The 16,888-nt window shown below is 38.1% G+C and overlaps 1 protein-coding gene across 22 annotated transcripts in view; it reads right to left on the bottom strand.

Moving 5' to 3' along the window:
• Slmap (sarcolemma associated protein) overlaps positions 1 to 16,888 on the bottom strand; it is a 132,057-nt gene that overhangs the window by 71,624 nt on the left and 43,545 nt on the right. For all 22 annotated transcript variants that reach the window (XM_057769208.1, XM_057769207.1, XM_057769219.1 and 19 more), the window contains exons 3-4: positions 9,127 to 9,274; positions 1,086 to 1,158 (exon numbers count right to left, since the gene is read on the bottom strand). In XM_057769208.1, coding sequence (XP_057625191.1) covers positions 1,086 to 1,158; positions 9,127 to 9,274 — 221 coding nt within the window. The remainder of the gene's footprint in view (positions 1 to 1,085; positions 1,159 to 9,126; positions 9,275 to 16,888) is intronic.

The following is a 16,888-nucleotide window of genomic DNA, read 5'->3' as shown; positions in this document are numbered from 1 at the left end:
TGGATTGCTTACTTATTCTGTCACTGAAAGCTCAATTTTTGACCCAAAAGACTTTGTTATGTTGAAGTTCTTGAATTTTACTGTAATGTTAATAAAATAAAATTACATTTTAATAATAAACTGTAATTAGAATAAATGGTATTTTAATTTCAACTGTTTTACGATCTCTGCTTTGCATCACCTAGCCATAAAACTAAAGAGGGAGAAAAACTATGGTATAAGAAAAGCATAAAATATCTAATTCTAACGACTGACACTAGAGACTATTACAGTAAGGGAACCCGCTCTTTCTGCTTTTTCTTTCTCTCTTTCCTATTCGCTATTCAGCTTTTCCTTAAACTCTAGGTATTTTGGCATAATCAAAACAATGTAAATAAACCACTAGTAAAAAGTAAACTGTAATAACAGGACGGTCCTTTGAAGCAAGGAAACAAGTATTTAGCATATTCAAGGCTTTCCCTAAATAGAAACAAACAAACAAAAGGCATTAATATTTAAGTACTGCCTAGGACCTTCCATACTTCACAATGATAATCTGTAAAAAGCACGTGATGTACTTAAGTTTACATTTTAAACTTTAGACTTCATGACAGGACGTGATATTGCCTCATATAAAACATAAAAATACAACTTTGGGGAAAATTCTTTTAGCTACTATAAAAAATTACTAACTATATTGACATCTTCAAGTTCTGGATGAATATGACACTGACATTAACTTCACAATAGGCAATCACAGTTTGGAAAGCTCTACGTTCAATATATATCAAAAAGAAACAGTTATCATTCTCCAATAACTAAAATATTCTAAATATTGCAAAAAACCCAAAAAATTGTCTATTCAAATATACACTGTAAAGTTAAATTTGGAAATAAAACAACCTTTTACCTCTGATCCATTATTATTTACTAGGTTTTTAAATAACATAAAAAGTAGTCAAAACTGAAGTATATAATATGCCAAAAAGTACTATGTCAATTTTCTAATATATCACAGTAATCTTGGTATTAATGGGATATCATCACTACAAATATTATCAACTAAGATAATTAATCCAAACTTCACAGCACTAGATTATACTCACTCTGAGCGGAGCCGGGCTTCCATACCATCTGGTAGAAAAAGTTTTATTGTGGAAACAATACACCCATGGGTAACTGGTTAAAACAAATAAAATAATTGTTTAAAAATATGAAACTTGGTGGGTCTCATATCTAAACTTGTATTTAATTCTTAAAAATTATAATTTATAGAAAAGTAAGTAGATCTAGTAGTTTAATGACAGTATCTACTACCTTAGAAAAACTTCCAATTCCTTAAAAGACAATGAAAAGTCACTTGTCCAGTGTGCAGAAATAGTAACAGTAAAAAAGGGATAACACCAGCACTCGGGAGGCAGAGGCAGGCGGATCTCTGTGAGTTCGAGACCAGCCTGGTCTACAAGAGCTAGTTCCAGGACAGGCTCCAAAACCACAGAGAAACCCTGTCCCGAAAAACAAAAACAAACAAAAAAAGGGATAACAGTTTTGTTCCAGTTTGCTGACATCACAGCCAGTCTACTCCCTTTGAAAAGCAGTCCTTATCCTTAATTATCCTGTCTCCAATCTGTCTCCCAACCACAGCTCATAAAACTTTAATGTCCTTTACACACAGTTTAGAACATGTTCATCACCCCCCACACATCCTGAGGGTCTCTCTGACTCTTCCAGTGTACTGTTGCTAGGACTCACACAGGAGGCTCTCCAGGACAGCTTTCATATGGTTATTGTTCCTCCACCCCAATACTGTTGGATAAAACCACAACAATTCAATGCATAAGATTCTTCTCACTCCTCTTCCTACTGATGGTTTTGAGAGACAATCTCCCACATACAACAACTATACAGATCATTGTCTTTCACTGAAAAATAAAATGCTTCCTAAAGATTGATAGTTTTGATTTCTCTGTTCTTAGAATACTGCATCATCGATGGCTCAACAAATTTATTTATTAAACCGACTAAAAGCCGATGTTGGCAGATAAAACACATTGTATAATGATTTTAATAATAGTGTTTACTGTAGCTGTATATATGTCAAAATTCACTGAGTCTTACAAGAAAAATTGGCATATATTTATTTATACTTCAATAAAACTATTTCAACAATAATTATTACTTTAGGGGTATAATATGTTCAACAATTAAACATAAGTATCAAGATGGTAATACAAAGTAATATGGCTGTCATCTGGAAATGTATATTAAATTTAAGGAATTGAGCACAGGTCAATATTTGTTTTTATTAACTGATTATATTTTATAAGAGCTAACACAGATAAAGAATTATCTACTGGACGGTCTTCCCAGTTCTGCCTGGAATAGCCATCATTTTGCCATTTGGCTTCTTCCTTCCTTTCTAGCCACATCGTCTAAGCTGTTGCCACCAGTCTCTTACACACACGCAGGTTACATGCAATCTCCAAACATCTTACTGTTTACAAAACATGTGTACTGTTTTACACATCCTATCTGTGACGTCTTTATCTCCTCGGTATTTTTTCTTAAGGTAAGCAGAATTCCTCATGGCCTCTACATCAGTTCCTGCCTCCAGTTTCCTGCCTTGGGTTACTGCCCTGATTTCCCTGCATGAAATCATGTTGTCAGCTGGAATAATCCTTTCCTAAACAATTTGCTTTGGTCATGGTGTTTTATCATAATAGAAGCCCTCTTATCTCATGCCTTATCCTCTCCAACTTTCTTCTCCCAGAACCACTTTACTTAGTCCTTGGACCATTGCTGCCAACTGTGCCCCTCCCTCAAAACCACATCCTGTCTTTTGATTCTTCCCTCCTTCTTCTGATCCTAACCTCTGATACAAAGGGGTCAAATAAAAGCAAATGTTCCCCAGTCTAGCAGTTGGATCCAATGTTTAGAGCCTGATCCAGTGATTTGTGATGCCATTACACAGTTAGCATCTAGATCTTCTTGGCCCCTGGCATTTCATCTCAAATAGGTGGTCTCACTGAAAGTATTTATGACTTCAACTCCTGTAAGTATAAGTTCTCAAAAAAAAAAAAATGGTGGTGGAAGTGGTATAAGTAGCACAGCTATTTTAAAAGAGGAAGAGTATTACCAGGGGAAGAGACAAAAGAAGATAATGGGTAAATTTAACCAAAATATTTCATATACAGATATGAAATGTCATAATTAAATAATTATGTCTAATTAAAATATGCTAACAAAAAACTTTTCATAAATTTACAATAAAAAGAAAAATAAGTGGGTGAGTTCTAGAGTAAAACTGCAGCACCAGGGCCAACAAGTGATACAGTGCACCAGGAATTCTACCCATCAGCTAGATTATAGTTCAGCAATGGACTGATGCATAAATCAGTGAAGTGAACCAAGGGCTAATACTGCCTAGGCAGAGAAGTGCATGTCTGATTAAGTACAACCAACCCTTCTGTGAAAAGACCTCATGTCAACTAGATACACAGGTGTGTAGAAAACTTAGTAATCTTTTGGATTTGCAACAGGCAAGTATTTAAAGCAATGTGATATGCATGTTTTAATATTTGTATTAATCAACTCAGTACAGTAGAATTTCCCCAAATACAGTGTCAAAAAGCGTTAACCAAAAAGGAACCGGAAGCCGGGCATTGATGGTACACACCTTTAATCTCAGCACTCAGGAGGCAGAAGCAGATAGATTTCTGTGCTTTCAAGGCCAGCCTGGTCTACAGAGAATGTTCCAGGACAGCCAGGGATACACAGAGACCCTGTTTCTAAAGACCAAAAAGGAAAATGGGGGTTTAATAAGTTTGTGAAACACTGGATTAAAAGAAGTCTTAATGTTTTTTTATGTGTATTAATTCTGAGCTTTCACCGGGCAGTGGTGGCGCACGCCTTTAATCCCAGCACTCGGGAGGCAGAGACAGGCAGATCTCTGTGAGTTCGAGGCCAGCCTGGTCTACAAGAGCTAGTTCCAGGACAGGAACCAAAAAGCTACGGAGAAACCCTGTCTCAAAAAAAAAAAAAAATTCTGAGCTTTCTTTGGGGGTGAGGAGACAAAAAAAGCTGAAAATATTGCTTAGTGGTAGCGCAATTGCCTTGCATATATGTATATATGTATATATGCAAAGCCCTACATTCAATTCCCAGGGCAGAAATAAAAACTTAACGGGTATTTGTACAGCATGAAGATACATTTTCCAGGCTTATCTGATTGCCAGCCTCACCCCTTCGCCCTCTTTCAAAAACACTTACAGAGAATCTGATATCATGAAGGCAATACACAGGATAATAATGTTCTAAAGAAGTCTATAAATACTTTAAATATATTTTGCTCTCAAAAATCACCACAGGACTAAATAGTAAAGCATGTAATTCAGGTAGTTTGTCCAGAAAGAAAAGGGAGCATCAGAACACTGCCACATTAAATAGATAGACACAGATATTCTAAACCACATACAAAATTCATCGGTGTTAATATGAAGAACAGATGTGACCAAATAGAAGCAAGAAAGGATGTTTGGAGGAACTATTTACAATGCCTCCTCAGACACAGGCTACTAAAGATTGCAGTAACACAAGCGCTGACAGCCACTGGGTTTCCTTCCTCTGTCACCAACACAGGCCAGTTATTTTGGTTTTGAGATCTATTTATTTTGTGGTATGTATTCGGCCTCTTTTTGCCTCTTTACACAAATGCCCCTTAGGAGACCCATGTTCAGGTTGATTGGTTTAAAAGCTTTGGAGGCCCTGGAACAGGCAAGAGAAACACTGGGCATTGTATCTGGCTCTGCTTCTAACCCTGTGCTGTCTGTACTTAGCAGTAACCTGAAGGATCTCAAGAAGACTGGCAACAGCAGGAAGGACAACAACAGAATCATTAAAACACAAGAAACATTTTAAAAACAAGACCTGGTTCAGATATTAATTTGTCTAGACTGTGAAATGATTTTCATTAATTGATTTTTTTTTACCATTTAAGATAAAGTAATTGTTAAAAACCTTCTTTAAGTTTTTTACTTTATAAGGTTTTTACTTTATAAGGTCCTGAGGCTTTAAGAGTTAGAAAAGCAGAGAAAGATAGGTGAATCAAGAGTGCTTTTGTTCTAAAAATTAAATTGATATTCTATCATTCTGCTTTCTCTTGAGAACTAGTTTAATCATCAAAAAGCTTTCAACCTTCCACTCCTTTTTACAAGGCTGTATGTTTAAGTAAATACACAGGTGCTTATCTGTGCGTGGGTATGTACACATGAGTGCAGTGCCGAGGAGCCCAGAAGAAGGTATCAGTTATCATGGCGCTGAAATCTCACCTGTGACTGAGTGCCTGATGTGGGCACTGGGAACTAAACTCTGGCTTTCTTTAAGAGCAGCACATGCTCTTAACCACTAAACCACCTCTCCAGCTCTTCAACTACTTTCTTCTTTAACCTTGGGTATGACTGAGGTTTGTTGTGGTGGTTGTGGTTTTTCCCAAGTACTGGAGATTAAATTAGGACTGTAAACATACTCACAAGTGTTCCACCAATAAACCACTCCACTGCCAACCAAGCTATACTTCTACAGGACAGGAAATATGAGTGCTCTTATTCTTTCTCATTATTTACTTATTTTCAGAATGATAAATAGGTTTCTTCTAAGTTCTTAAATAGTCATAAAAAAACAATTTTCACTTTTAGTTTTGATGCAAGTTCATCAACTTGAACATATTTAACATACTTCAATACAAGGCTGTTATAATTTGATGTTAAAATGCCTGTCTTCCACAGTAAAAACTCACTCATATTATGACTAGAAGTTCTTTTAATGAGATGCCAGCAATATTAAATAACTTTACTAATATGACAAGAATCTTCCAGGCTCAATGTGTGTATTCACTGACCTGGACTCAGCAACTGCTGTTTCTCCAACAAGTCTTATTTCTACCTAGTTGGAAAAGTCATTTCTCATTTCTCTTATGTACCATGAGTTACTACCGGCTTATTCTTTTTGTTGGCCGTGAGATGTGTTGGTTCTCTGGGTATACCTACTTGCTCAATAAATATTCACTGAGAAATTGCTGGCTACAAAGCAGTATTGCTGAGAATAATGGTGAAAACAATGATGATTATGACTAGGTCCTTGCCCTTAAGAAGATCTCAACAGTGAAACAAACAAGAAAGACTCATAGGTGCTGCAACAAATAAAATCCAACATGGAAATTTGTAGTAAGCATGGATATGGAAGGATACACACACACACACACACACACACACATACACACATGAACAAAGAAAACAAGATTAGAAAGCGAGATAGAAGAAATGGCCAAAAAATATTAGGAATAGAAAAGAAAGCACAAATAAGGAGGACAGCTGGGGACAAGAAGTAAATGCACTCAAGAGGCAGAGGCAGGTAGGTTTCTTAAAAGGTCAAGATCAGCCTGATTTACATAGGAAGTTCCAGGCCAGCCAGAGCTACAAGAGATCCTGTCTGAAGAAAAGAGGAAGGAGAGAAAGAAGTAGTAAAGAATGGGGACGGAGAGACGGCTCAGCAATCAGAGCACTTGCTGCTCTTCCGAGAACCTGGGCTCTAGTCCCAGCACCCATGTTCATAAGGCAGCTCACAATCATCTGTAACTCCAGTTCTAAGATACCTACATCTTCTGGCTTCCACAGGCACCTGCACATAGGCGGCAAACAGACACATATATGTAATTTTTTAAAGGAGAATGTATAATCCAAGGCCTTCTGAATGCTAGGCCCCAGGAAATGTTGTCTGACTAAAAGAACTTGTCTCACAGTACAAGTGGCCTCTCCTTTCTAACAGTTTGAAAGTCCTGGGACTTCTTCTCCCAGAGCTGCTCAATAGCGCTGTATATCTAAACACACACTACTGTTTAACACTTAAAAAATCTATACATGTTTCCTAACATACCTGTTAGGATTAAATAAACTTTGTGAAAACAATAAATGCCAAAACAGAAATAGCCAAAGAAATCTGCAGAAACCTGATATTGCAGAAATAATGTTGTACTGATAATTATCCTATATCTTCTTCAGAAATAGATGGGGAAGAGTAAAAAGGAATCCAGAAAGGGCTGCAAGCTGCACTCTGTAATCAACCCCTGCAAAACTGCATATATTTCAGCATATTGAAGGCTCTGCTAGGCATAGCTTAACTTAAGTCATTTCCTAGAACTGATAACCACATTCTTTTTTATCAATTAATGCCTAATAATTCTATCTGAGAACCCTAAATCAATAAGTAGAAATTCCTCGAAGGAAATACAGTGTAGTCAAAGTCTCTTCTCTGTGATTTATGTACATGTGGGGATCCACTCACTTGAGCCTAAGCATGAGCAGCAGAGAGAGTCACCCAGTGCTGCTCTTCTCATTGCCACCACACCAAGAGTTCTCTCCTAAGGAGCAGTCAACACTTCACATCAAGATTCAGTCTTTACAACTGTAAATGGAAATTCCTAAAAGGTTGGCCCTACCCAAATTCAAGTACCAACACAACTTACAGAGAAATAAAACAAAATCTAACAAAATTAGACTACCATTTTAATGGTAGTGCAGACTTATGCAGAGAGCTACACACAAAAATGAGAGTCAGCACACTGCCAAGTGCATCGTACCATGAAAATATCAGAGTCTAATGATTTAAGACATCATCAGATCAGGCCATGCACAGAAAAACAGGAGTAACTTGCCAATCTATTGTCCCACTGTCTGAATTAAACTAATAAAGTACAACTATCCTCTCTGGGTTTGTACCAGAAGCGGTTTAATTTTATGAGTCAATCGTTAGAGTTCATAATCAGAGAGTAAACAAAATAACAAGTCAGAGCCAAGAAACTTTGGAATTGTAAAATAAAATAATTTTAGAGAGCAGTTGACATTAGTTAGCTAGAGAGCTTGCCATTTCAGAGACTGTAGCACAGGAAACCTTATATTTGCAATCAGTGCTACCGCCTGCCCCCATGGCTCTTCCTTTCTTGCTGACAGAACTCTGATTCGTAAGGGATAACAACGCATACTCAACTCAAATCATCATTGGTCGATATCAACCATGGCTCTCCTTGCTCTCTTTTTTGTCAGTCATTGGGTTTCTCTGGTAACTGCAGTGTGTGATCTAGTCATGAGGCCAGTGACTCATAAGGAAATCTTAGCTTGGAGCTCATTCTGTAAGATTGACTTTTCCACACGAAAAGGGAGATAAGAGGGCATTTTATCGCCACATTATCTTTTTGCATGGAATACTGGTATGAGGAAAATGATACCTAGGTTTGCAATTATAACCCTCTGACCATGAGGAAGCAAAAGCATTGAGAAAACAATAGGTTAAAAGAGCAGAAAAAAGGATAGTAAAGACCTTAAAGTCACAATTATTTATATTTAAATAAAACATTTGACATTCATTACATTATTTTTATAGTTTTTTTAGTTGCAGTACAAAATAATGAGTTTAACTATACATGTGTGTGAGCAGAAGTCAATTGCTGACTCAGACTAACTTTGCCCGTTGCCCATCCTGTACTGCTCTAGCTGATTTTCCTTCTGCTTTTATGACTGAGTTCCATTATACCATCAAGTCAACTAACAAACTGTGTCCAGACTGCTCACTAAGTCTCAGTAAATCTTGCTATTGATGATGATAAACACCATCCCCATGTTTTAAATTCATCTTAGCGTTGGGCAGTGGTGGCACATGCTAAGCCACCAGCACTCGGGAGGCAGAGGCAGGCGGATCTCTGTGAGTTAGAGGCCAGCCTGGTCTACAAGAGAGCTAGTTCCAGGGCAAGCTCCAAAACTACAGAGAAACCCTGTCTCGAAAAAAACCCCAATAAATAAACAAACAAACAAACAAACAAATAAATCCATCTTAGCTAGGATGTAAAATCACTACAACCAAGTGCTTCCTGACACAATAGCTCCCAATGTTTTTATAGCATAAAGAAGAATATTCACTACTAATTAACATTTTATAATTGATAACTTTAGAAAAGCAAATAGAAGAGGGTAACTTAAAATTTTTGCTTCATATATCATACTTAAATAGATTTTACAAGCCTGTAATCTTTTATATCACTAATAAAGATTTTAAAACTTATAAAGAGAAATAACAAGAAAAATTGATCCATACTCATACCTTTGCGGGTATTCTCTGTCACATCTACCCCAAACTGGATAATGTCACCAGAAAGAATTTCACATGGTGGACTTTCCTCAGAGCCTCGACTCAATCTCTGGCTATTTATAAAAGTACCATTACTACTCTTAGTGTCTTGAAGATAAAACTGGAAAGAAAAGAAAAAGCAAAGGGTTAGCAGTAAGAATTTCAAGCTTACTTTTAAAAAAGTGCTGTCAACTTTGCAAACTACTTCAAGAGCAGTTTCCCGTAGCAACTGAAACCACTCATTTCAGTTAATATTCAACACACATGAAAATAAAAACTAAAAACTGGATAGTTTAAAATTTAACTGGACATATGGTAGAAACACCTTATAAAACAGTTTGTGTTGTGTCCTCAAAGTGTTAAAAAAATAAAGTTAGAGGACAACCCAACAATCCTAAAACTCCTTGGTATTTATCTAAAATAGTAGAAAGCATAAGTCTCCACAAAATTTGCATATAAACACACACAAAGGCATTGTTCATAATAATCAAAACCAGAAACAACTGAAATGTCTATCAGCTGAGTGAACAAGTGCTGCACATCCACACACAAGGTTATTAACTGACAATACAAAAGAATAAAAGTATTGATACCTATAACATCATATGATGAGCCTACAGAATATAATGCAAAATAGAAGAAGACAGTTGGGGATGAGTGTGATGGAACATGCCTGTAATCTCAGCAGGCAGGAGGATTGTTGAGATCAAGGATGGAAGACCCTGTCTCAAGATAAAAAAAAAAAAAAAAGACAAATTTGGACGGGAGGTGCAGTTCAGTGGCAGAGTGCTTGTCAAGCATACGCAAGACCCTGGATTCAATCCCTAGCAGCACAGCAAGCAGAGAAGGTGTCAAGGAGAAGCAGCTGCAGTCATCACCACAAGTGCCCAAAGATCATATATTATATCAGTCCATTTATAGGAAATAGATCAACTGTGTAAGTACATAAAAAAGTATATCAATGCTTGCAAGGAACTAAGGTGGCAGGTTGACTGAATGATAGTTTCTTTTAAGAGTAATGGGGAAAATACATAAAAAAGATGATGGTTGCACAACACCATGAATGTACTAAGCAAACACTTTAAAATGTGAATTTTAATTCTGAAATAGTAGCCCATTCCTATAATCCCAGCATTCAGGAGTCTGATTTGATACCAGCCTGAGCCACATAGTAGCTCAAGGCCAGCCAGAACAATATAATGAGAACTTAACCCAAGAGAAAAAAGAGAAAGTCTATGATAATAGATATCAATATATTCATTTATAAATAAGACATGTGATAAACAAGTTAAATTATCTTTCCAAAGGTTACAGAGGTAACACACAAACAAGTATTCAAATAATACAACCAAAAGAATATTTTCCCATTACTTCACAATGACTTTCTTGTTTTATTATCCTTTATTCATCCCATAAGTACTCTTACAAGATTAATCACATCAAAGGCTAATAATCTGCTAAAAATGTAAAAGTGACATTTCATTTCATTTATTCCCAGGTGACAATTAAAGACTACTACACTGCCTACAAATGACTTATTCTATTGATTCAACAACACACCATGACAGAAAAGCAATAGAAGGGGGAAGGGTTTATTTGGCTTACACTTCCACCCTGCTGTCATCAATGAAGGAAGCCAGGACAGGAACTCAAACAGGGCAGGAACCTGGAGGCAGGAGCGGATGCAGAGGCCATGGAAGAGTGCTGCTAACTGGCTTGATCAGCCTACTTTCTTTCAGAACCCAGGACCACCAGCCCAAAGAGAGCACAATCTACCATAGGCTGGTCTCTCCCACATCAATTGCTAATTAAGAAAATGCCCTACAGCTGGATCTCATGAAGGCATTTCCTCAATTGAGGCTCCTTTGTCTCTGATGACTCTAGTTTGCATGAAGTTGACACACAAAACCAGCCAGTACATAGATCATTATTAAAATCTTACTTGATATTTTACAAATCTATTCAAAATTTAGATACGTTAACATTTCATGCCAGGAAGACAAGGACAAGCAATGCTGTCAGGAAAGAATATTTATTCAAAAAAAAAACCCTTTTCAGCATTAGAACTTACTGTATAAAGAAATAAATGGAGGGGGAGGATACTTTTCATATATCCTTTGGAAATGAGGCAATGAATGGATTCCGATTTACTTTTTCAATATTTATGCCTGGCAAAGTCATAAATAGATAATACAAAATTTATGGTCACTTTCAAATTTCAAATAGTGATGTGTTAGCCAGTTAAGTCAATGTACAGGATTGCAATTCTATTTTTTAAATATTTTAGATTTATTTTATTAAATAAGTATAAGTGCTGCTTGCATGTATATATATTTCTCCACTTAGCTGGAACATATTATTTATATTACTTGCTCAATTTCTTTTCTTTTTAATCTAATGGCTTCCAAATACCTTAGAATAAAATATAACGTCCTTTCTGCTGTGGCCTAGAGTCGATTCTGCACGATCTCGTTCCCTCTATGAACTCAGTTACTCCAGGTCTTTCCTTGACACACTAGCACACTCATGGCTCTGAGTCTGTACTTGTCCACAGACTGCATTTAGTTCCTTGAACACATATCTGCCCTTGGCAGCTGTTATAGTTGGTTTTAACTGTCAACCTGGTCAGGAATCTCATTGTGACATGAGATGGGATCTCTGGGTTACACTGGTATGTGGACCTGCCTGTGGGGGGTTGTCTCGATTATGCTCATAATGTTACAAAAAGATCCACTGTAATTAGGACCAGGGCTGCAGAAGTGAAGAAAGCCAGCTGAGCGCTAGCGTGTGTCAATCTCTTCTGCTGGGGTTCCTGAGGCCTTCACTTCCTCACCATGATGGGTTATTGTTCCCTGGGCTGGGCTAAAATAAACCTTTCTCCCTTAAACTGTTCTTGTCAAGAGTATTTTTCACAGCAACGAAGTGTGTGTATGTGTGTGTGGGGGGGATAACAAAGGCAGTGAGCTGTCCTTAACAAACAAACAAAAACCCAGAACTAAACAATGGTTTTGTACCACCTCTGAAATAATGTTATTATTAGGTCTACACTATACAGAAATCACGATATTTACTCTTAGGTTAGGTTAACTAAAGATGTCAACTTGTTTGCAAGGACGGGAAGATACTATGCTTAAAGCTCCTGATTGCTTTCACCAAAAGCAGGAATACCAGTTTGTTCTGTCAAACCAGAAATATTCTTCTTTATGTTTTTCCTCTTTAAAAGTTTGATCATATCTGAAAATTTTAATTACGACACTGGCAGATTTATGTTTCCCCAGCACCTTAGCAGTTCTACTGCCTCAACTAGTTACTAGGCATCCATCTTGGTGTTAAACGGGTATATAGAGTCCTAAATTAATTTTAAAAAACAAAACAAAACTCTGACTTGAAGATCAAAGTTCCACAATGGTACTTTCATTGTTTACAGGCTTTAATTCTTCAATTTACTCTTGCTTTCCCAAGAGAGCTTTGAGCTTCCTACAATCATGAATAGATGGTGGTTCCTAACCGAAAGGCTTTCTCTACCAACAATGACTTTCCTAATTTCTTGCTGACCAATGCACAGCCACAGCACTGTACATTTACATTACCTAACTTCACAAGGTTTCTACGTAGATTGATTCTATACATGCATACATTTACATTACTTTCAATGTGAAATATGTAGAATCTGAGAATACTTGCATTCCTACATAATGATACACTGCTTCTTTATAACCTTTCAATGTTAAAAGGCTTTGCAAATATCCAAACATCCAAAAGAGCTGAAGCTTCCAAACAAAATACAAGCATAGTTATGTGTGTATCACACACACACACACACACATATGCGTGTGATACCAAATATATGACAGACAACCACAAATTCTAAGTCCATATATAAAAGAGGTTTATTTGTTGATTCCTCAAGAGAAGCTCTCCTGTAGCCCAGGCTGGCCTCATTTGCAGATGGTGAGCGTGAACTTCTCATCTTCCACATGCACCACTCTCAGTGCTTTATTTATGGATCAACAGGAACAGCCTCGGCACCACACAGGGGAGTTTCTAATGACTACACAATGAATTCCGTATAGACTGCAGATTTTGCAAAAATACATTTTTAATCTACCTTAATCATCACCTAAAATGAAGCAGAGTGACCAAGACATAGCCAAAATCCAAAACCCCATGGACAACATTTAGAATCTCAAAACAAAAACAGGGAAAACAGCTTCCCGACCATATACAGTGCGGCTGACTGGACCTGTGTATCACAGATACTAGGTATTCATTCCGTGAACAGGCTGGAGGACAGTGAAAGGAAAGTTGAAAACTCATTCAGCTCAACCTCAACCCAGTAACAATATAAACTTGGTTTCCAACTGAACTCAGACCAGAGCCTTCTTAATGTGAAACTAGGCTCTACCACTCAGGCAAACAAGCTCTTCTACAGAAATTCTTGAAACCAACCAGCCAGCCAAAGCTACCTTCCAAGACACAGTTCCTCAAGGACAGAAAACTGCTTGAAACGAAACCAAAACTGACAACAGGCCTACAAGAGAAAAGATTCAGAAAACAGGTGGAAAAGGAAAAATAAACTCATTTTTTTTAAAAAACGTTTTACAAAAACAACAGGAGAGGGTGCTCTGTGAACTTGAAAACAAATGAAGAGACCACAGGAAAATAACTAGACACAAGACAATAATACAAAACAACTGGGCAGGGTGGACAAAATCTCTAGAAAAGGTAAAAAATAAATAGAAAAAATTCTACAAGAAACATTTGAGCAATTAAAGCACAATGAACAATGCCTAAAGAGAAATGAAAAAGAAAATGGAAGCATTTTTTTAAAGAATCACAAAGACAGGAACAAAGTGACACCAGCAAATACTAGAGTGGCAGCTCCAAGCATCGGCCACACAGAAACAGTAAGAGAAAAACCCTGCAGAACCAGCTCTGCTAGACTCCAGGAAATATGCAGACTTAGAGCAGTGCTAAACACTTCAAATCCAATTAATGCTAACAGCAAAGTAAGCCAGACTCGAATACTGCATGTTCTCTCAAATACATAGTCTAGGTTTTATACTGTGTGTGTGTGTGTGTGAGTGTGTGTGTGAGTGTGTGAGTGTGTGTGTGTGTGTGTGTGTGTGTGTGTGAAATACGAGGGTGGAAGGACGACTGGGGTGAGAACAAGGTCTGCAGAGAACAGAGGAAGTAATGGAGGAAAAGTCCTGGCGTTTCCCTTCCATGGAGAACCCAGACTTCACGTGCACTCGAGCATGCATGCTCACACACATATGTCATGACATGTTTATGACAAGAAAGCAGAAGAGGACTATTTGGGGAGAGGAAAAGAATCAGCAGGAGCAGGGAGATAGGAGGATTAATAGGAAAAAAATATGAGCAAAGAAAATGATATACATGTATGAAAATTTCACCAAAAAGCCAATAATACCATGAACTTACTTAAAAAAATATGTATAATTTTAAATGACTTCCTTAAAAAAGAAAAAGGAAAAGCAACGGACAATTTCAAAATGGTAAGAAATTCTGTGGCATCACTTACCCTTGGCCTGCCTATTCTCAAGAAATCGGGCAATGCCAAACGCGTTCCCAGAATGGGACCTTGGTACCTGGCTCCAGAGGGAGCAGACCAGACTGTAATCACAAATTACTGTGTATCTGAACCTCGATGGAAGTGACGTGAAGGACAGACACAGAGCTCACCCAGACTAGAGCGGCTGGTACTGCTTCAACAGTGCAAAACACCCATCGTAAGCGGTGCCACCTAAGAAAGTTAGTGACGTTTACCAATGTTACAGATTAATAGAAAAAGCAACCCCGCAGTCATCTCAATTAGTGCAGAGAAGGCATCTGACAGACATAACAGCTCTCACATAAACACACAGGAAAAGGGAACTAGCAAGCAGTGTCCTGACGTGAAAACACACACCTGACCTTCAGGAACAGAAGTAGAGTGACAACTTATCTTCATGGGAAAACCACAGACTAAAGCCATTTGTGTGTGACATGGGGAAGAAAGAAAGGCAGTAATAAAAATAACCACTATGCCAATGAAGAGAAGAGTGCTGGAGAATAACAAAGAGTGGTAGGCAGCTGAGAACAGCTGAGACACAGAAGGACTTAGCAAAAAGAAGCAAGGTGTGTGGCTGTGTGGGTGGGGGCAGGGAGTGTGGACGCTGCACCCAGAAATAAGCCAGGCAGCCCTGCTGAAGAAAGACTGACAGTCCTACCTAAAGAACGAGCCCCAATTCCAGGGTCTGGGTCACTGCCTGTGCCCCAGGGCTGTTTGTCTGTGCTACCTTGCAAGAATCTATTACCTAAAACTGAGCTAGCCTAGATGGCCTGAGAGTCAACAAGGCTGAAGTTAACCTACCACAGCTCCAGGGCGAGACAGTGAGAGGCCGTCTAGAAAGTAGCAGGCTGGAAATGTTCAGGGTACAAGAGGCTCAGCTCAGGCAATGACTACACTGTCATGGATGGCTAGGAACTGACCTTCATTGTGCCTATGCCTGGAGCCTGGGGACTACCTGTCTGGAGCACCTATTTGCCAAGAGGATCACTGCTATAGAGCACACCTTCTTAAACTGTGTTGTGACCCTTGAGGCAACAGCAAAAGGTTCCTGAAAACGAAACAAGCAGAAGTTATTTCTGCTATTTTGTCTATATATTTATACAAGTGGTATTCTCGGTATTAATAATCATAAAATCAAAATACTGATTCATCCTGCAAAACTCTGAAGATGCTCTAAGTCTTATAGTATCAAGTGTATTCAGACATGGTACATAAATAAAAACAGCCATGTCACTAATAAGTAATTTTGCTTTCATCCTTAACAAATATGAAAATCGCACGCATATCACAGATTTATTTTAAATTAATTTTACAATTTATTCCAAGCAAATGTTTGGTTAGCATATTGGTTCTTGAGTCTTACATAACCATGGTTACATACAAATTTCTCAAGTGGCAGAGTCAGGTATAGAAAGAGTCAAAACATGCCAGATACTGGAAACCTAGCCAACTACCCAGGGCTAGTGAAGTAGATCTTGGAAGAAAACCTACAATTGCTACTTGACTACACCAGCCTAATTACTACCAAAACTCTAAATATTTATCCTGATACACATGATAAATGTAGTTTGCGTTTACCCTCACCAAAGAAATTTCTCTTTGCTACAGATTCCATTCCAGGAAACTGTAACTGAGCAAGTGCAGAGAACAGGAGGTCATGTGGTGCCCAGTCCCAACTGAGGTATCTACAACACAACTCCTGCCCCAAGTCTCGTGGCTTATAGTGGAGGAGGGCGCAAAGGCTGTAAAAGTCAGAGGCAGGAAGCTGTGAGACTGTGCCTCTTAAAAATGTCAGAGCAGCTATACTCATCAGGCTATTTAACGGACATTAAAGCACAGATTGACAAGTCTGCCTTAAAGATCTCAGTGCTACTCTTGCTCCCTAGACTTCGAAAGCACTTGGGACACAACCCCTTCTTAAAGCATAAACTACCTTGGTGAGTATAAACTAGGCATCTTGACAAAAAGGGAGAACTCACCAGGCAGCAGACTGTAATGTTAACAGTTACCAGCAGAGGTCACTGATATACAAGAACTGAAGCTACTATAGCGAAGACCACACTGACAGACCTGAGTTTAAGAGTCTGAGCAACACAGAAAGCCAGAAACAGGAGAGACAGAAGGATCCTGAGGACCCAGTCTAACCCAGTTGGTGAGTTT

This window comes from Chionomys nivalis, chromosome 5, assembly GCF_950005125.1.
Source record: "Chionomys nivalis chromosome 5, mChiNiv1.1, whole genome shotgun sequence".
Classification (NCBI taxonomy): Eukaryota; Metazoa; Chordata; class Mammalia; order Rodentia; family Cricetidae; genus Chionomys; species Chionomys nivalis.
Note: the sequence above shows the minus strand (reverse complement) of the source record. Positions and strands in the feature narration are given on the sequence as shown.